This window comes from Rhipicephalus sanguineus, chromosome 3, assembly GCF_013339695.2.
Source record: "Rhipicephalus sanguineus isolate Rsan-2018 chromosome 3, BIME_Rsan_1.4, whole genome shotgun sequence".
Lineage (NCBI taxonomy): Eukaryota > Metazoa > Arthropoda > Arachnida > Ixodida > Ixodidae > Rhipicephalus > Rhipicephalus sanguineus.
Window position 1 is genome coordinate 167,809,183 of NC_051178.1, and position 21,623 is coordinate 167,830,805.

The 21,623-nt window shown below is 45.9% G+C and overlaps 1 protein-coding gene across 1 annotated transcript; it reads left to right on the forward strand.

The window, feature by feature from the left end:
• The first annotated feature begins 17,924 nt into the window (after positions 1–17,924).
• On the forward strand, positions 17,925–19,103 carry LOC119385160 (uncharacterized). The gene has a single exon (XM_037652681.1). The coding sequence runs from the start codon at positions 17,925–17,927 to the stop codon at positions 19,101–19,103; it is 1,179 nt and encodes a 392-aa protein (XP_037508609.1).
• The last annotated feature ends 2,520 nt before the right edge of the window (positions 19,104–21,623 follow it).

Genomic DNA, 21,623 nt, shown 5'->3' on the forward strand with positions numbered 1-21,623 from the left:
GGTGGTGAAAAATTTGTAAACGCGGAGTGTTGCTGGAGCCATGTTTCACAAGCGGAATCGTTGTCTCCGTGTTGAATCGTTTGAAGACGACAAACCCGCTTGTCGAACGTCGGCTCAGTGACACTCCGCGTTGACGAATTTTTCATCCGGGATTCAGTAAGATGACTTCAAGCATTCTGTAGATTGTTTATGCAAACTAATAGACGGACAGAAGAAAGATCCGTGCACAACAACAGTCATGATTCAGTCAGGCTTTACCAACAAACCCAGTTTTCAACCTCACTTCAGCACTCGAAGCGAGATAGAAGCACCAGAACAGAGTGGAGTAGCTTTCTATAGCACCAGATACAAAGATAGCGGTAGGAAAGATAGTGCAGATCGAATGAGATAGCAGATTGGTGCGGTACGGAAGATACACAGAAGCAAATAACTTCTAGATATTTCAAGTAACACGCAGCCACACGATACAGACTACGCGCCTTGGAATAGGTGTGTTATTTATAGATAGATAGATAGATAGATAGATAGATAGATAAGAAGATAGAGAGATAGATAGAAGATAGATAGATAGATAGATAGATAGATAGATAGATAGATAGATAGATAGATAGATAGATAGATAGATAGATAGATAGATAGATAGATAGATAGATAGATAGATAGATAGATAGATAGAACAGGCGGATAGAATTCACGGACTGGCGGCCCATCTCCTCGAAGATGGGGTCCGATTCGTGTGCTTCGTCAAGAGCCCATGTGTACACGCTCACCCAGGACTTGTACAAATGAAAGAAATGTAGTTATATGAAATACGACTTAGAAGGGTAGAGGATCAGGCTAGTCGGAACAGCATGATCTATAACGCAATAGTGCGGAAACACAACAAATCACAAGAGGGGAGACTGAAAAGCAGTTGTCAGTGTCTGCTCTTCTCTTTTGTTGTGTTTGCGCCCTATTATATCATGAAATTATACTTATACGGTATTTAATATATAAAAAAGGTTACTATGGTACATAAGAGCGTGGCGTTGTGAACCCGCATCACGAACGATGGGAGCTACTTTTTGTAGGATAATCCGTTTAGGAAGGTAAGCAGTCATGCGCATGACAGGGTAGTTTCCACGTGCAAGCATCGAAGAAAACGGTAAATAATTAATGCTACCGCTAACCAACAACCGCGGAAAGAACTCTGTTATCTACGGTTGATTACCTTTTATTTTTATTCATCAATTTTCACCTTTTTTGAATATTTCATGAACACGCACCTTTTTCATTTCTTCTGTTCTTCATTTCCTATGTCTACATTTTTCATTTTACTGTACACGTGTGGGAAATGAGCCGGCGAAGCTTTAAACCTTTTTTTATTTTGTAGAAGTGTTACTCAAGTTGGCCGAGATGCATAGGCGAGGTGTCATATTTGCCGCTTGTGCATTAGCACATAAAATAGCTGTCATTGTTCCAAACGCGCAACGTGCTACACGCCCTGCTCTAATTAAGTTTTAATGTCGCGCCTCGGCTTTCTCGGCTCGTTGGCTGGATCCATGAAGAGGCGGCGCGTTTAGAACCGACTGCGAAGGTTCTTTTGTTTTCGGGGGCATCGAGAGATAATTTACGCCTTATGAGTGGTTGAAACCAAGATAAAAATTACTAAACGCTTTGTGTTTGAGGAAAAGTTTCGCCTTGCCAAGACCTCCTGCCTAAGCGCGGGTCTTGATTGAGATTTCATTATTGTTATGCTAATGACACCGACACCTTTCGTTCCTTTGTTCGGGAGTATGCTTACAAACACTAAGGCAACTCGCCTGCTTTACACCACAAGAACTCATGCTGCTCCTTCAGGATATTTGGAAGGGGAGCGAATTATAATTGGCATTTAAAGGAAGACTCATTGGAGTAAACGCGGAAGACAAAACGCGTATGCTCACGCACGCGGCTGCGAAGTCTGACGAACGCATTGAGTTTCTACACAGATATCTGAATCACCTTGTCTTCTCACTTCGGCTCAATCCGTACTACCCAGAACTGAAACGACTGCATTTTGCTAAGTATAGATTGCCGTTGCTTTGCAAACAATTATTTACGTTCAGCGTTGGGATAGATGACTGTGCTGCTTCCAAAGACTGCGGCAGCAAGGAAACTACATCGCACGTGTTCTTTGCCGTTGTCCTCACCGATGCCTCTGCTATTTGCTGTCCTCACCTTAACGTAGGCGCAAGAAGCCCGTTAGTCAGTGACGACTGTCTTGCCCTAGGAAACCGTTATATATACGTAAGCCAGGGCTTGAGCGCATGTGCATGCGTGATGGGGCTCCGTCGGTTGCTCCATCTTGACAACTGGTCGCTTCCTAAGTAGGCATTCTTGAAATAAAACTCTACCTGTCGTATTTAACATGTCAGTCTAGGCCATGCTAAAACTTGTGCGTTAATGTGGGCTGTTAGAGTGACAATCACACTGTTAGAGTGAGAGAGATATAAAGGTAGAGGAAACACAGGGAGGTCAGTCAGAAAGAACTCCGCTTGGATACCCTGTGCTGGGGAAGGGAAAGCGGGCACGAAAGAATGAATGAGAAGGAGTGAGTCTGTAACGACTCTACAAGGTCACTGTCTAAAAGCACTGTGTGAGACCAGTACAGAACTCGCTGAAGCAAAAATTATGGAATAGGATTTTCTACTCCCGCGGGGTGCCGTGATAGAAGCTGCATTTACGGCCAACGCGAATGCAAAAAAAAAACACAATGGTGTCATTTTGAAAGGTTTGCACAATGAAGGTCGTGGAAAGATGTTAAATTATGATGCGGTCGCGGAGTAACCCATATTCATTGCCAGAAAGTATGTGTGTTTGCAAGAATTATTATTTTTTGCCATTTAAAGTCTTGCTCAGCTCGGACCTGGAGCACCAACTCTGGGCCGTCCAGAGAGCCGAGAATGTCGCCAAGGGCCAGCAATCCTTGGCCGAAGCCAAGGCGAGATCCAGGCCTATGCCACCAATTCGCAGGGCAATCAATAAAGTTAATTAAGCTGATCTGAAAGCCTAAAAAGACAGAGAAACTTTTAATCCAAGCTCGTCAGATCGTTCGTCGCTGGTTGAAAGGGTGCTTATGAAGCTAGCTCGAACGAAAGAAGAAAATTAAATAATGTGATCGTTGCGGAGGCTAGTCAACGACTAAATTTAGCAGCTATTGTGAAATTCACACGAAATAGCAAAATAAAATGCATCAAACTACTAAAAAAACTGCTGTTCAACTTTTTGATGCACTCTTCTCGTTTTCTCGCATAACAACCAAATACTTGACAGTATCTTTTTTCACAACTTACACACTCAGAAATTTGTTCCAGAATGTACGGTCCACAGTTCTCAAAACGCCTAACCAGATCATTCATGTTGTAAACAAAGACTTATTCCAAGCGCGGAAACAACCTGCTGCGTTTTACCGCTTGTGGAAAAACCTCGGCAAACGGAAGAGCCCAATAAATGAAGAATAACGTAAAAAACATGGCTGATCCCTCCGTCGTAGGAATCGGTATAACACGAAAGTGAAACGCGTCTTCACAGAAGTAGTGCTTATTGTGTAGTGATATATGAGAGCTTGTACAATGTCTATTCGTGTTCGGCAGCTATATCACTGTTTGACGTGGATGCACCCATGTTGACAGCATGTCTCTATCGCGACGACTAACGCCCATGATCATGATTAAACCGTTGTGGTAGCTGACGGTGTGAACATATATCTGGACACAGCGAACGTGAATCCCGCGTAAGGATGATATCAACAAGCTCATAATCAACACTGGTACCCGGTATGCACTTCAAAGCGTCGTCAATTAAGGAGAGAAACGGCACGGTGTGCGCTTTCTAGTAATGGGTAGCCGACGCCTGTGCTCATGCATACATAACACAATCTGCGCTTCAGCAATTCACGGGAGGTAGAGGTTCGTAGCCTGAGCCGCAAACGCGTGCGTCCCGCTGGCCTTTGTCTCGCAGGCGCTGCTCTCGCTCCACCAAGGCACGACATTCGCCCGTCGAAATCGCGTCCTTTCTGCAACGCATATCGCAGCAGTTGTCTTAGTCGGTGCTCTCGCAATTGAAGCAGTCGGCGGCGGAGAAATCCCGTTGGTGCACGTTGAAGCTGCACTACTCCGATGAGCCGACGCACGCTAACACGAAGCCAAAGGCAAAGAACCTAACTGCGTCAAGGGTGCCTCGGCGACACCAGCGCGGCCAGTCTACCTCTCTGGTATCGAGACGCTTTCACCATGACCTCCGATATCGCGTGCAATCTCGGAGTAAGCGCTAGTAAGTGTCGATCGTGAAGCATTACTTCTTTTCACATCTCACAGACGGCGGCACCGCCCCGCTCCGCCCGCCGCGAAAGAGAATGTGTGAAAGGAGGTGCTGGTGTACGATATAAGGCGCGTTCGCGCCGTGTCTAGCATCTCCCCAGTTAGTTTAGTCGGTAGGGCGTCGGGCGCTTCCCGTCGCGGCCGCAACGTCGTGGGTTCGATTACCAGCACGGTATGTTTTTCTTGGTTTCTTTTCTTTCTCACCCGTTGGCGTCTATTTTATCAACGTCATATCCGTGACGGATGTACTTGGTGGACCCCGGCATAAAACACTTTCGTGTTAAAAACAAGATGGCTGATACCTCCTTCATAGTAATCGGCATAACATGAAAATGAAGCTCGTCTTGACAGCCTTAGTTGTTTTTTTAATTGTGAATTCTTATATGAGGTTTTGCAGAATTTCTAATGGTGTTTGGCAGCTATGTCACAGTTTGACGTGGATGCACCTACGAGGACGCCTTGTGGCACATCTCTATCCCAACGACTAACGCATATGAGCATGATTCAGCCCTTGTGGTAGCTGAATCTGTCACGATATACTCGGACACAGCATATGTTGAATCCCGCGTAAATATCGCATCAACAAGCATATAATAAACACTGGCACTCGATATTGAACTCCTCCAAAATGTCGTCAATTGATAAAAGGAATGGCAAGGTGTGTGCTTCCCAGAACTAGTGCCGAAATAGTGAACCTGTGGTCATACGTACACTATCACACGGCAGTTCAGGAATGCGAGAGGCAGAGGTTCGTAGCCTGACCCGCGAAGCCACTCAGCTTCCCGCTGGCGGGTGTCTCGCTCCGAAATTCACGAAATTCGCCAGTCGATAGCGTTGCCTTTGTGCAGCGCTTATCGCCGCAGTTTTATTATGCGGTGCTTTCACACTCGAAGCGGCCGACAAACACTAGTACTATTGATGCATGTGGAAGCTGCAGTGCCCCGACAACGAGCCGCCACACGCTAACACGACGCGAAAGGCAAAGAACATAACTGCACCTCCTCGATGCCAGCGTGACTAGCGTTCTTTTGCTGGCATGGAGTTGCCCTAGGCTGTCGTCACCGAATTGCTACCTATCGGCGCTCATTTGTGTCACGACGCAGTGCTTCACTTCAGCGCTACCAGACGGTGGCACTGCCCCGCCAACCAAGATCACCGTGCGAAACAAAATCTATAAGAGATATAAGGCACGCTTGTGGAGTCTCGCACATGTGCGTCGGTAGCGAAGTGGGTAGAGCGTCGGGAGCCTATCGTCACGGACCGAGAGGTCATGCGTTTCTTTTCCAGGTGATTCGGATCAATGAAACGTTTTCTTCTTGTTTTTCTTTGTCATCCGTTATTGTGCATTTTATCGACGTCATATCCGTGACCGAAGTACGTCAGTGAAGTCTTGGTGTACTCTGGCATGAAACACTTCCGTGTTAAAAAGGGAGAAAAACGAAGAGGAAAGAGTGAAAAAGTGAGAAATGCTGAACGTGAAAAACAGGAGCAGTGAAAGAAGAATGTTGCGCCGCGATACAGAAGTACCGGCAAAGAGATAGAAGGTAACGTTGTCAACTATTCTATTTATATATTTTCCAGTCTTCCATTTCCTTCGTGAATGATAGCGGTTTCTTCGGAGCCTATTCATTTTTCAAGGAAGGAAAAAAGTGAAATGTACGTATCAAGGCAAGGGGAGAGATAGATAATCCATGCCTACAGACGGATCGGTGATCGCCACGTCTTTTGAGAAGGAGATAGATATAAAGCAACTGCAAACGAGATGTTCTTTTGTGCGAGCAAACGCCATCAATATCGATGAGAATCCTGAAGGGGAGCGCCTGTGCCTCCTACAGACCCGTTCAAGCGAAGCCGAACGCAAACGAAGCGAAGGACCACCTATCTTTCGTAGCAAATAGAGAGGTCATTGCCCCTGCGTGCACCCCTACGATTCTTTTCTCGTTGTTTCTTCACGACGTGGTGCACAGACGTTCCAAGTTTTGAGACCATGACGTCTTCTCCAAATAGACTAGCTTATGGTTCATTTAATTTATCAATGAGGTGACATACCTTAACTGAAACAGCCCGCCTATAGTATGCTGGACAGCCGATGTGCTTGCTTTAGCTCGTGTTTCTATTTTCGCCCTGGCTGTAATGAAACCCGTTATGAAATTCTTCCTCTACCGTGCAATCATTCATTTCAGCCAAGCAACCATTTGATCAAACGCGCCCTATTGCTTTAGCTGTTCATATTGCTACCCAGCACTTGCTCATGTTAACCTTACTCAAGATTACAGATAACACAATCACCGAAGTGAGAGAAAGGAGTGCTGTACATGCGTATGTGTGTGTGTGTGTGTGTGTGTGTGTGTGTGTGTGTGTGTGTGTGTGTGTGTTTGAGTGTGTTTTGTATCAACAACCTGCGTATTGTACCCAAATAACTGCGTTCGCGCTTGACTGACTGATCCTTTCCTACCAGCTGTCTCGAGGAGGTAGAGGGGCAGTTACTTCGATATGTGCAAAGGTCTATACGTGCTCAGGAAAGATTGCTTTATCCTTATTATTTGTGGTTTTGGAAAGTCAAACCGAAAGAAACGTGGCCACGATCACAGACCGAGTGTTTTATCATGGAAGTGTTTTATGCCGGGGTCCACCCAAACTTCAATGACGTATTTCCGTCACGGAAATGACGTGAAAAATGCACACGATCAGATTGCAAAAAAAAAAAGTTCCGTCAGCGGTAGTTGAACCCAGGACCTCTCGGTCTGCGACAACAGATGCCGGGCACGCTATCAACTGCGTCAAGGTCACATACCCTGGAGGCTTTAAAAACGCGCCTTTTTTATCTCACACATTCCTTCACAGTGCATTGGTAGGCGAGGTGGTGTGGCCCTCTGGGAGCGGTAATGTGAAGCAATGCATCATGACCGTGATCTCCATGATTAACACCCGCAACGCGTCGTTGCTACGAATCCGTGCCATTCGGCGCGTTTCCAATAGAAGTGGAATTATGTCAGCGCCTAACACACATCAAGGTGGCGACTTTAGCCCAAGCGTCGGCCTCGCTCATAGCATCCATCCATACCAAAAATAGCTCTGCAACGCACACGTGCCTTGCCTGGCTGTAACGCCCCGTTTCCCGCTTACGCTCGCCCCGAAAAATATCGCGACCGCACTACAAGGGGCGCCACGATGGGCGTTGCATTTCGCTCTAGTACGGCCGTGGTGTTCAATAACTCTTTAACATGCCGCGTGATGGCCAAATTACCCTAAGTGCTCTGATTTTCTGGCTGTCACACCGCTTTCTCTGATTATGCGCTCACCGTTAACTACTACAGCTACCACGAGGGTTCGTTTAATTATTGATAATGGACGTTAATCCTTGGGATGAAAATGTGCCACCAGGCGCCAACGTGGGTACGTCCACGTCAAATGGTGCTATAGCTGCCAAACGCCAATAGACATTGTGCAAGATCTCTTACATTTATTTACAGTAAAGTCAACTAGTTCTGCGAGGACACGTTTCACTTTCGTGTTATACCGTTTCCTATGAAAGAGGGACCAACCATGTTTTTTCCGCTGTCTTGCAAGTGTAACTTTTTGCAGGCACGAGAGAAACGACCTCCCGAACCAAAGCGGCGCGACTTCCACGTTGCGGCTTGTATATGCGCTCCAATTTCCCTAGCGCACATGTAAACGTGACAATATAAACTGGCCTTCCATTATTGGGCGCAGAAAACAGAGCGCGGAAACGGGGCAGGGGGGTTGGCGATCATGCGCTATCCCTGACAACTTTCTTTTTCTCTTTCTGTCTCTTTTTTTTACGGTGTAGTGTATACGCATCAGATCGATTCCGGCACGGCATTCTCAGAAATTCCCCGACCGTTCCGTCTGCTTGGCTTTGCCCTGCCGTTTCTGTTTGATAGCGTTCAACGCGGAAATTCAATTTCCAAAGTGGTGCTGGACAGCGTCTTCGCGTGGTCTGAGGGGCCGGCCGCCCGGTCGGGAGTGCCGAGCTGCTTCAGCGAGGGGCCGAATGTACACGCAAGAGAAGAAGAAGAATGCAGAAGAAGAGAGGAAGAAAGCCCCCCAATCCCTGCCCGAGGAGGAAACCATTTTATTCTCTCGCTGCAGAAGCAGCAGCAGTCAGGCCGCCATCCCGTTTCTTTGAACCTATGAATGCGAGTGAAACAAAAGGCGTAATTCGAAACGACAGTGGTTCGCACAAAGCCTCGCTGCGTTGTACCATCCCCCGCCCTCCTCGCTGTCTACTACTATGGAAGAACAGAACCATAAGAACGGAACCGTGACAAATACTGAAGAGAGATAGGAATACAAGCAAGGCGCCGTATAGTTGCGATTATTTACCATCCGGAAACCCGAGCTGGAGTTTAGGAGACAAAGCAAAGCACGAAACACGCGCGCTCGTTCTATGAATGACCTCAGCCAGTGTCGCCGCCATCTTTTGTCCTCGAGTTTATCGCTTTTCGCGCGGCTTAGAAATTTCCGAGTGTTAACGCAGGGATCAATTTCCTTTCTCCAGTCGACGCAAACAAAGGAGAGCGATATAAGTGAAGTATTAACGACATACACAGTCTATAGTTATCAAGCAATAAAGGTGTATTGGAGTGGTTATGTTTTTGTGGTCGGTATTCGCGCATTCCTTGAACATGCGGCTCACGCAAGCACAAGGCATGAAGAAGCAAAAATGAGAGAGAGAGAGAGAGAGGGGGGGGGGGTGCACAAAATCATGAAGACATTCTGCCGCTCTCACTTTTCCTGTAATGTGATTCTATCACGTGAGCTGTAGTTAAGGAATAGAGACTGATTCGGTGGGAGCGTGAAATATTGGCAATTACCTCTTTGCGAGAGTCTGTGTTGCTGGACGTGACCAAGCCCATCGAGGTCTGCTGACTTTTATGAACCAAGCGGATCTGTCTATCCGTTTTTGGCATTTTGTCGTGCTTGTACTTATTTTTGTCCGAGTCTTCGTTATTTGTCTTTCTAACTTTTTTTTCTCTTTTTTTTCCTCCTGCCTTTCTTTCCGTTACCTCTTCCCTTCTCCTAAAAGAGTAGGCAGGCACTGTGCCCCTTCAGGTAGCAGGTGTCAGCCTGCTCTTGCCTTATTTCCTCTTTGTCCTTGTGTATTTGTTTACCTATAAGAAATAATAATAATAATAATAATAATAATAATAATAATAATAATATAATAATATTAATAATAATAATAATAATAATAATAATAATTGTTATGATAATAATAAAAACAACAACAACAGACAGAGTTGCATTACTTCGAGTTTTTCTGAGCCACTGCTGGTTGTACTACTTCGGTTGCTATCCTTGTCTTAAGGACTGTAGCCAAAATACACTTATTGCCAGATTATGATGATCAGCATTGGAGCATAGGATTATGCGTAAATAGTTAAATACAGCCGAAATATCCAACAGATTTCACCCACTATTTTAACATCATCAGTGTCATATACACAGAAGTGCGGCTTTGTTGTCAGGCATTGTTTTCTAACAGAGGAGAACCCTTTACAGAATAAAAATATTATTGCAGGAAGAAGCACAACTCGTGAAAAGTCGCTGCTCCCATTGCTAGTCTTGCGTCAACATAGAGGTGTTTGCGTTGTGGGCTCAGGGTCGTAGCTGCGGAGGCGACAGCAGCCCAGAACGACCCGGCACAGTCTCGTGTCGGTTGCATATGATTTGCTCATGTTGATAGTTTTTCTTACGGTATGCAGCGGCGCACGCAGTCCTTGTATTTCTTGTCAAGAAAGATTTTTCGCTACTCCAGTATACATTCTCCATCGCCAACAATAGGGGCCACAAATCAACCGAGATTCAACAGTAGTTAGACACTAGTACCGTTCGCTGAGTAATCACTAACAAAATAACACTTACAAACCAGCAAGGGTGGATTTAATATTTAATTCTACGTGTAGCTAATTTTCTGCTTTACCCATTATGATTGCATCTTTTCGACGAAGTGTAGATGGAAGTCGAAGTTATAATGTTGGATCAGTGCTGGACGCACAAGGAGTGTGGCGCATTCCATTCAGATGTGGTGCACTCACGTGCAAGCATGCGGAACTTCTTTGCAGCGTATATCCTTGATACCGCCGTTGACGACTGAAGGTAGTATGAATGCACTGAATGCGCAGCTTGAACGCCACGTTCATTGCCGATAATGCCGCGGTGAATTGACGGCGGCTGAAGAGTTACTTGGAGCCCTCTTTCGCAAAGAACGTGTATGGCCTTAGCAATGGATCAGGATAAATACAATAATCTTGGAAACGGCAATATACACTACTGTTCTACATTAGTTATACCACCTGGTACCCCAACCTTCTCGCCTCATTTACCTTAATTTATTTCCCGGTTTATGACTAATGTCAAAACTGAATTCTCTGCCGGAATACACGTCCATCAAGCCCTCTGTATCTCTACTTCCTTCCCCACAATAATTATTCTGTGGAGATCACTCTCTACAGAGACTAGAGGCAGAAGCGGCTGTTAGACATTTCATAAGGTAAGCCAGGGCTCCATCACCTCAAGAACGAGCCGATGGGTGTGCCATCCTGCATAGTGGAGCATTCCCCGCTTATTCTGGCACGGCTTATTATTCCTCGGTCTACTAAGTAAGGAATTCTAAGGCCATGTTCACACAGTGGAATCCTGCATTTACTACGCACGAAACACTCCCGTCGACGAAATTCAGCGTCGTTCGCGATGGTTGCCCACTGCCCCGCAGGAACGCGATATATTACTGCAAGCTCCATCTGCAGCGTAAGCGCTAACTACAAGCATGCGCAGTACATCTCGGATATTCCCGCGTCAGCTAAACGGCTCACCTAGCTCAACACACATGAAAGCTATTTATTATTTTTTCACTTTTTTTCTGTATTATTCATTTTTATGGAAACATGATTATTGGTCAGCGGTGAGAAAATCCGGTGCAGCGGCCGCCAAAATTGGTATGGAGCGACCCGAGAACAAAAAGAGTGATTACGTCGAATTTTGACCTCGCCAAATTAGCTTCCCCATCGCTCTATGCAACGGATTCCTCAGTGCGAATGCCTCATAAGAACTTGTAGTAAGTACAAACTAATCAAAGACAGCATAAAGGAACAGGCACGGGCTCAGGGACAATAAGTTTAGTTCAAGAAAATAACTTCAAAATGACAACCGCTACTACATTTATACATATGGTCTGGGAGTGCCAAAGCAATCGCAATTTATCGACCAAACCTAATATTACATTAGTCTAGTGGGAGACCACCATGCACAGCTCTGACCCCGCACAGTAACAAACCCTGGTCACCCGAGACAATACGGCGGCGAGAGCCAATGGCCTGCCGAAATAGGAGGTGCAACCACTAGCGACTGAACGTGCTAGAAATAAATGTTTTATTCCCGCTGTCTACTTGAGTACGCGTCTAAGCCACAGGACATACTACTCGAAAAAAAAAGCATATTATAATGGCACTGACGTATCGGTCCCAAGAGCAGCACTACCTCTCCTGCTGCTTTTCTGCAGGTCTTAATTGTGTGCAACAAAGGGAGACACCTTACTACGGCAGAGCATGTCCACGCTATTGTTTTGCCTTCTTGTCTTCTGCATAGCAAAGGTGTGCACTTGGTGCAGCATGCCTTGTCCTGCTCTTTACATTTCCGCATCTACCAATACGACTCTCTTTTTCGCTAAGCTCAGTGCGCCTGTTTTGTATGTTCTTCCGTCAGCTCCTTGGTACGTGTCAGTTATGGTTACCCCACGGTTCTCGTTTGCACGTTAGGGCTTGTTAGTGTGTCAACGTCGACGGCACACAGGCGTTTACCTAACGTAAGAGTAGTGAAAAAAGCCAGACTATGCACGCAGCCAGTCTTTCCGTGGTGTCTCGGTTGGAATGCCCGCTCCCCTACCCTCCACAACACCCTCACCCGGTCCCCGTCCTGTAAACCGCGAAGAGGCACCTTCTTTCTCGCCATGCTTCCACGGAATCAGGTCAGGTAGACGAGACGCAAGGGATTCTCGTGTTCGTGTGATGCAGTCCGAGAGGTGTGCACTGCCGGAAACGTCAGGAGCTTCAGCGCCTTTCTAAGCCCATGCCTTTTTTTTTACTAGCAGCACTTCCTTGTCAGGACGAAGAGAAACTCTAGTAGGTACGGCTGTCTATTGCAGACGCTCTTTCGAGGCGAACCCGAAGCTGCGCTTGTCAAACCTTGGAGAGAAAGCGAGATCCCCTGAGATAAATTTATTTGTCAAGGAGTTTTTCACTTCGACAGCGGCCTTCTTTTTTGTAAGCTTCGGACGCTTGAGTTATTGGCTTCTTCTTCTTCTTCTTCTATATTTTTTAGTTGCTGAAGAGTTCTTGCCCACCCACTTCACAATTCTCCTATTGCTGCTTCGTATTTGACAAAAAAAGCTCTTTTTTACATTTTTTATTCATCATAACAGTGAAAGAAAGCTCCTTCGTACTTCGGAGTCACTAGCGCGTGGCTAATAATAATTGGCTAATAATAGTTGGCCAATTATAACTCGTAGTATACTTCATGTCACCAGCAGTAGCCTGTGCGCTGCTTTCTAACCTTATGTACTATCGTTATGCGTTGAAAAGTTACGAGAATGCTTTTCACTTTTCTGGGCCCGAATTACGACACATCATACGCTGCCTTCGGATGATTGCTTCGTCAAACCACTACAATTTTCTGCGTGAATCGAATTTTATGCATGTGTCGTGGTATCACTGATGTTCCTGTAGTCTCCTTTTCTGTTCTTTTATATTTTATATTCTCTTTTTCTCACTCCCTACTGCAGTGCAGATACCCCGATATTGCGAACTCGTTAGCCTCCCTGCATTTTCCTTGGCATATTTCTTTCAGGTTCGGTTTAACTTCCTACATCTGCCTAAAAAACAACAAGCTGGCCAGTCCTATATCACAACGCCCACGCTGCTGCGAGTACACTAGGGCAAAAATAAAAAAAAATGCGAACCAGAACAAATAAAGAAAATCGCATGCCATGTCACAAGTTATACCGTCCTGAGTGAAACCAATAGATGCATTTTCGAGCACAGCTTTATATAAACAAGCAACTATATCGCGTTAGTTTTCGGCACCGAAAAATAACTAAAATCTCAAAACACAACAACAAAGAGGCCTAGATAGTCTTCCTTCAATCCTAAAATTGACATAGTAACCATCCAACCTCACTGTAGCTAAACAAAGGCATCTCTTTTGTACTTTAGCACCTCAAGAATGCCAGCGCGATTTCTGCCGCCAACATCAGCCGCTATTCATGTACGTAATTACGATTTTCCTCATATTTACTCTTAAGACCGCATCCCATGACCACTACTGCGACGAAGAAACACTCAGTCATGTTCTGTGAGAGTGCCCAAAGCATAGTGTAGAGACAATTGCTTGACATTGTCGTCAGCCAGTTACACGAGCAGTGCCGCTCGGAAGAAAGAATTCTACACATTCGACGGAACCTACAGTGTGGCATGAGAAGGCTGTGGAAGCGATACTGTGCATGTTGCGATTCGCCAGCCTGTTCGAACGCCTCTAATTAGAAGGTCTTTCTTGATACTCTTTTGTTTTCCTCCTCTGTCCTCTTTCAACTTCCGTTTCTCCACCGTAGTGTAGGTTAGCAAGCAGGAGACTGGTTATACTGCTTAGACTCTGCCTCCTTTTCTCTCTCATTTATGACCATTGCAGATAAAACAGTATACGTAAGTCTGTATCACACTGTTGCTTGATTGCTTTCCTGTGCCCCGAATAACTTGGCTCATCATACTTTTATAAATAAAGTAAGCAGTGTCAAATGTTTGCATGTACAGGAAAACGACTGCAGGAAATACAATAGACCCATAATTGTGCTCTTCGAAGTACAGCGGACCTAATTAAAAACTGCCGCGACGGTGAACATGCACTGAAGTCCTTATACACTATAGCGGGAAAGAAAAACATAGCGCTTTCCAGATCTGGCTTCCCCATATGGAGAGGAATGAAGGACAGCCCACTGAAGGGGTTGTCATCAGCGCAAACGGAAGGAAGCTGTGGTCCATACTGTGCTACGCCAGGCGTAGAAAGCTAGCTGTGATCTACGACGTATGCAGCACGGACGCCACGTTTGCCGGCAATTATGAGAGCCACCCATGCAGCACGGACATATATACTGGTGTGTTTTTCTTTTGGCTTTATTGAGGACTTGGTTGTCTGCGCCTGACTATTGCGCTGACTGGTGTGCGTCTTCAAGTGGACGACACTGCAACCAGAGTTTCTAAGTCATCTTCAGCAGTGACACGAACTGCCCAACTATGCAGCCTGTACTAGGACACAGGACAAGAAAGCTCCATTCCTTGCCGACTATGGAGCAGCAGGCCTGACGGAGACGGGGTTGCAGACGCTAGCCGCGTCAGCAGAACCGAGACAACGAAGAGAACCCCTATAGTGAAGAAAAAAAAGCAATTCCGCATGAAGCAAGCTGAAGCGCGTCGCTCAAGAGAAACAAATAATTACGAGACCTGCTGGGCGTCCACTTCGCCGAGACGTAATTACAGCCGTTGAATAAACATGCGCCGCATCGCCTGCCAGCGGCGGACAAGTGGCCCCTGCCCACGAGAGGGCTTCCATACGCGGCCCCTGCTTCTTTTGTTGCTTCTATCGTTGCCGCGAGAAGAAGATGGAAGGCCGCTGGACGGGCCTCGCCTCGTCGTCGGTGTCTTCGTCGCTCGCTGCACCTGCACACCGCATTGACTTTATTGGGAAGTATTTCATATTCGATGCACGGGAGGATAGACCGTAGACTGTCTGCGCAGGACACCAACACCATCGCCACTTTCCTGCTGGACCACTCTTTCTTTCCATCGCTCGCTGCTCCTCGCGTTACCTGAAAAGTGCACCATGGGGAAACATGTCTTTCCTGCGTAATAAGCCTGGAACTATTGAAGATGTATTCATTGATTGCAATAATGCCATATTCTTCTGGGACATATTGCAGAGGACCTTAAAGACAGAATTACCTCTTAATACGCACGGAATTCACTTTTTGCCCTTTGAATGTTCTGTTCCGCATTTGGACGTTATCTCTTTCCTGGGTCTGCATTCGGTATGGCGCAGCATGTTAGCACATAGACACTGTGATATTAAAGTTCCATCTGTTCATGAGTGTTTCGTGGAAATTGTTGTCAAAGTGCGTGATGTGTATAAGACGACTGACTGTGATGAAGATGTGATATCTTTGCTTGATGCATTAACGCACATGAAACGGTTATGATGTGTGTGATTGTTAGACTATCTTGACCTGTAGTCAAGAAGCCAGTAAAGAAAGAAGTGACCATTCTACTGCAGGTTGTGTTAGCCATCGAGTGTGCACTTAGTAACGCTTGAGCGCATATTGTAGCTATGTGATTGTACTTTTGCTTGCTTTATTTGTGCTATTATTGTGCACTGTAATACTAAGTGTGATAAATACCATGAAGGAAATACCATGAAGGAAATACCATGAAGGAATACCATGAACAGACCGTTATTGCTGTGAACCACACACTACATACTTCGTCACATTAGAATTACCTTAACATTCAGAACGCCCACATTGTTGCCTACAGTAAGATGCTGTTCAAAAGTCACTTTAATGTCGCTACATGTTGATGGGGAAGGCCGCCTTATTTGTTGTGACCTCTCTTTTCATTCCCAAAATTGGAGGTTTGTCTGTGTCTATGCTCCCTCAAAAGTAAACGAGAGGAAGGCTTTTTTCCTCTCCTTAGCTTCGCTGCTGAACACTAACAGAAATTTGATAGTGTTGGGAGACTTTAATTGTGTTTGTGACTCTAGAGATCATTCATATATAACGAATCGTTATGATGCAAGTGCGGCTTTATTGCAGCAATTACTGAATGACCACAATCTAATAGATGTGGGAGCACATGCGCCCTCCTCGGTAAAGTTCACGCACTTTCAGGGTGTCTCACACGCTAGACTAGACCGTGTGTATGTATCTATAAACCTATGGTCTCACATTCAGAACTATGCTGTAAAGCCCATATTTTTTACAGACCATTGCTTAGTAGCCGTTTCATGGGGTCCCCAAAAATTTCGTAAGGTTCCTCCAAACTGGCAACTATGGAAGCTTAACGTACAGCTCTTGCGTGAGGAATGTTTCGAAAAAATAGTCAACGAATTGCTACGTGAGGTAACACAATGTCGACAGATGCCAATTTTTGCTCAGTGGGAAATGTTCAAAGAGAAAGTTAAGTATGAGGCAATTGGTATTTCATGCGAGTTGACCCATAGAAAAACTGCTGAAAAACGTTATCTTTATGATTTACTTCATAAGCTCCATACATTTGAAAGTCAAGAGCCGGGATTGTACGTTGATGAGATAAATTCGGTTCTAGCACAGATACAAAAACATGATGCAGAAGTATATAGAGGAGCAATGGTTCGTTCACGTGTTACTCGTTTCACTGATGAGGAACCCAAAAAAGCGCTCTTGGGGATGAAAAGCGGTATGCACTTTCTAAACAGATATTGCAAATTGAATCACGTGGTTCTATTTGCACAGAGACATGTCAAATAAGAGCCGCATTCGAAGAGTATTATAAAAAACTATTTACCGCGGCTGAGCTTCGGGATGATTATGAAGAAAAAGCTGACCACTTTATTGCGCTTGTGCCACCCTTACAAGAGGATGACAGACTTAGTGTTGATGGGTCCATCACTAGGGAAGAAATAAGGTTTGCAATAAGCACGTTGCAGAAAAACAAAACTCCTGGCCCAGATGGCCTTAGTGCGGAATTTTACATAAAATTTCAAGAACTTCTGGTTCCTTTTCTTGAGCAACTTTTTAAGGAGGCTTATGAACGTGGTGAGCTTCCTCCTTCTTTCTATCAGGGCCACACAACATTAATACCAAAAAGTACTGACACTGAAGCGTTAAAGAGAGTGAACGGATATAGGCCTATATCATTATGTAACGTTGATTACAAAATATTTGCGAAATTGCTGACAAATCGCCTGCAGACAGTGATCACTAGATGCGTAGGTGACCACCAAACATGTGGAATTCGAGGCCGCTCTATACAAACAAATATCCATATAGCGCGGTCAGTCCTTGAATGTATCGATGGTAGTATGGACCAAGTAGCCCTTCTTCAAATAGACCTCGCTAAAGCCTTTGATAAGGTACAGCATGCTTTCCTGTTCAGGCTCCTAAGACATCTGCAGTTGGGTGACGTACTGTACAATGGTATTTCACTCTGTTATAAAAAGTGCACTACAAGGCTCATTGTAAACCGCACACTTTCGGATATAATAGAGTTAAATTCATCCGTACGTCAGGGGTGTCCGCTCTCGCCTTTGCTCTTTGCAATATACCTGGAACCACTATGTTTAAGTGTGCTTCTAAATTCTAGCATTAGAGGATACCGATATGAGGCTGAGGAAATTAAAGTTCTAGCTTATGCCGACGACATCGCCTTCTTTTGCACCGATAAACCTAGTGTTCAAGAAGCAGTAAACACTACGTTACGCTTCTGTGAAATCGCTGGAGCCAGTATAAATTTTGATAAAAGCAGAGGGTTCTGGCTGGGAATGTGGGCTCAAACTCCCTCAGTGTTCTCAAATATCCATTGGAATGCGACTGCTATGCGGTATCTTGGTGTGCCTCTTGATAACTATCGTAACAGCGGCCCACATTGGACGTCCGCGATAACTAATATCCGTCGAAAGGTGTCAACATGGCACGGACGAGACCTTTCCATTTTTTCAAGAGCTAAAGCGTGCAATGTATTTCTTGCATCAAAGCTTGTCTATGTTTTGCAGGTATTGCACTGCTCTCGTGTGCACATTCAAGCGTTTCACAGGATATTTGCTTGTTTTATTTGGGGCTCTTCATGGGAACCTATGAGAAGAGACAACCTTTTTCTTCCACTTGAGAAGGGCGGCCTCAGTCTGGTGCATTTGTTTGTGCGACAGTTGGTGTTGCGATTTTTTTATCTTAAAGACGTCTGTCACCCACTTCTGTTGGCAGTTCTTCAAAACCGTCTGAGTTACCATCTTCCTTTTCTTTATGTCACGACAAATGTTGCCAAGGAATCGCAGTTGTCGGGATTCTTAAAAGAAATTGTTGATACTGTCAACTTTTTGAAAACCAGATTTACATTAGAGTATTTATATAATATAGACAGAACAACGCTAACCGCTGCACTTGTGAATAGCCTTTTCCCAGTACCTGTATACCGACTGTCATATTTGCTTTTGCCTGGCCATGATGTATTATTCCGTGTACGTAGGATGTGTATATCGCCAGCAGCGAAAACGTTTTTCTTTAAACTGCATACATCCACTCTACCAGTGAAGAAATGGCTCAATGAAAAAGCAATATATGTGCCCTGGACTGTAAATTGTCGACTCTGTGCCCAACCTGAGACGATAGAGCATTGTTTTATCCATTGTCGTGACGCATTTTATTTCTGGGACATTCTAAAGAGAACAATCAGAAAAGACCTTCCAATCACAGCTCATGGTATTCGGTTCCTTCCTTTCAAAAAAAGCCTCACCAATAATACACCCTATGATTTATTTATGTTATTAGGACTTTATTCGCTATGGAAAAGTCGCATGATCGACAGGCACGCCGAGCCACCACGATCGACGAGGTCTGTCTTCCGAGGAGAAGCTGCTCAAGTGCGCAGTGTTGTTGAGACTTTTGAGCCCGTTCCGGTGTGGCTTGCACTTCTGGACGCTTGTGTGTGTTTGCCTGACTTTTGAACAGCATCTTACTGTAGGCAACAATGTGGGTGTTCTGAATGTTAAGGTAATTCTAATGTGACGAAGTATGTAGTGTGTGGTTCACAGCAATAACGGGTCATATTTCCACGAATTAAAGAAAAAAAAAGTGACCATGGCGCAGTGGTTAGAGCGTCTGTCACCTATCGTCTCGAACCGAGAAGTCGTGGGTTCGATTCCCGTTCGTGGAACCTTTGTCATCTAGTTCTTTTTTTTGCCATCTGACCGTGTACATTTTGCTGACGCATTACCGTGGCGGAAATGCGTCATGAAAGCCTTGGTGGACCTCGGCATAAAGCCCTTTCATGTTAATATAGTGCGTCACGTGCCACCGCGATGTGATTGCGGATCGCTGTATAGTAGGGGAATCCGAATTAAATTTGCGCACCTGGGGCTTTTCAACGTGCACCTAAATGGAGGTTCATGGGTGTTCTTGCATTTTCGCCATATCGAAATGCGTACTAGGTGGCCAGGAATGTAATCTGCGTTCCCGAGATCAGCTTTATCTTATCCGCTGATCCAACGCGGCGGATATGGCGCAGATGTCAAAATTCACACTGTTCCTTATGCAGTCCCCTAAGAAGACTCGAAGGCGAAAGCCGTCGTCTTCTTATTTTTCTTCTCAGTCGATTCTATTGATCCTTGTGCGAGTGCACATTCTCAAGTGAAATACCAACAAAATCTCATGGAACAGAAAAGAAATCTACAAATAAATATTGACCATGCCTCCTGCGCCGGCTACCCACGCGCTTCCAAGGAGCCAGTCGCCATTTTGCAAGTTGAAATAACCACACGTGTAGAGTAAGCGCCTGACAAGCGCGTAATCGTAACTAAACGCCCCTGTATCGACTCAAATATTAACAACTTTGTGCAGCTACACTTCTCCGTTTTTATCCGTGGAGTGGCTCGCATTTCGCCTGCTTCGCACTCAATCCAACACGTACGCCAGCGACACCGAGAGCCCTCGTTTTCCCTTCAATTTGCTCGAGCCGGGTGCATCAACCCGTACGCCGAAGTGCGCAAGCGCCTCTGGGCACAGCAAACGTTGATTCTCCGGGAGCTCGGGTACAAGCACTTAGCGAGTGGTGCAGGACGGAGAGAGGTAGAGCCTTACATCCGTGGTTGAGTTGGAGGCTCGCCATATCGCCTAATTGCCAATCGGGAGAAGCACGCGAGCCGGTAATGCGTGTTTGGTTTGTAAGCTCACGGGTGTACGTCCACCCACCATGGTGGCCAGCGGCTCGCGCTCACTGTCGCCTGGGTGAACGGGTGTAGATCGCCTCCTGCGGTAACTATGAGAAGTACAACCTCCCCTACAAAGCCTATACATATCGTCCGATTTGTGTGGTCAGAAAAAAGGGAGAAGAAATGGTACGCCTAACAAGAAAAGGATTCTGTGCACAGCGGTGTGCGTTTGGCGTATATTCGCGTCACGCGGGTGCCCTATTGCAAGACAGCAGCGCACAATTCTGTGCGCGCGTAATCGCTGGCTCGCCCGAGGTGCGCACAGACGACGGCGCACGGCAGTGATCAGGAACTCATTAGCTGCGGATTCTCAGCGGAGCGATATGCCCCGCTGCTCAAAGTCACTGTCTCATTACCGCCCATCCCACCTCGCTTTCTCCACCTATCTCTCGCGGTCTCCTGCAAAGCCCTGTCTTTTCCTCTTCAGAAACAACGCTATCAAGTGACCGCTACCCCCGAGAAGGAAGGCCGTGGAGGAAACGCGGAGGTGGACGGCAGTGCTGCCGTGCGCCCCGCCCACGTAGTGGTAGCGACTGAGAAACAGTTGGGGAGGGGCGAAGCATGTAGGCATTGATTCTATGTGCAACGAGAACATGCGTCACGTGGAGAAAAAGGATGAACTGCTGATGTACGCGTGATCATGAACACTTGTCCCATTGTAATGTCTGCCTATTCGAGATGTGCTCAAAAACCCTGAGAACGAGTGCAGAGAGAGGGAGAGAGAGAAATACAGAAAGTATTTAGGGAAGAGTATTTCTGCTCCACTAACATGAAACCTGTGGAGTGGCGAAGCATGCAGTGTGCGCTGTTGTTTCCCAAAGTAAAATCACTGCTAATGGGCAATGAGAGACAGAAAAAAAGATTAGACACAGAGACCCGCAGTCCGCTTTTAGTTAACGTGCACGCTGCGAATATTTATTGTTCAACTACGCACAAGAGAAATCTCCCTACCGCACTGCATTGCAGGTCAAGACCCCGAGCCTATATATACGAGGTCGCCGGTGAACGGTTGTGCCGCGCGAGCAGTCAGTTTTTTTCAATCAAGAAACTAGCTAGCAGCCGCTGCCTACGTCGGCGTTGTCTCTCGCGGACGAGGGCGCGTTCTCTTTCCTTGCGAGCTGGTAGCGTTCATCGCAGAAAAGCGTTTCCATAGTCGTCATGCACCGTTCGCTTTCTCTCGCCACGCGGTGAGCGCTGAGGCAGTGGACGCGCCGTCTCTTTTCGCTCAAGCAAATGGACCGTCACGACAGCAGACGA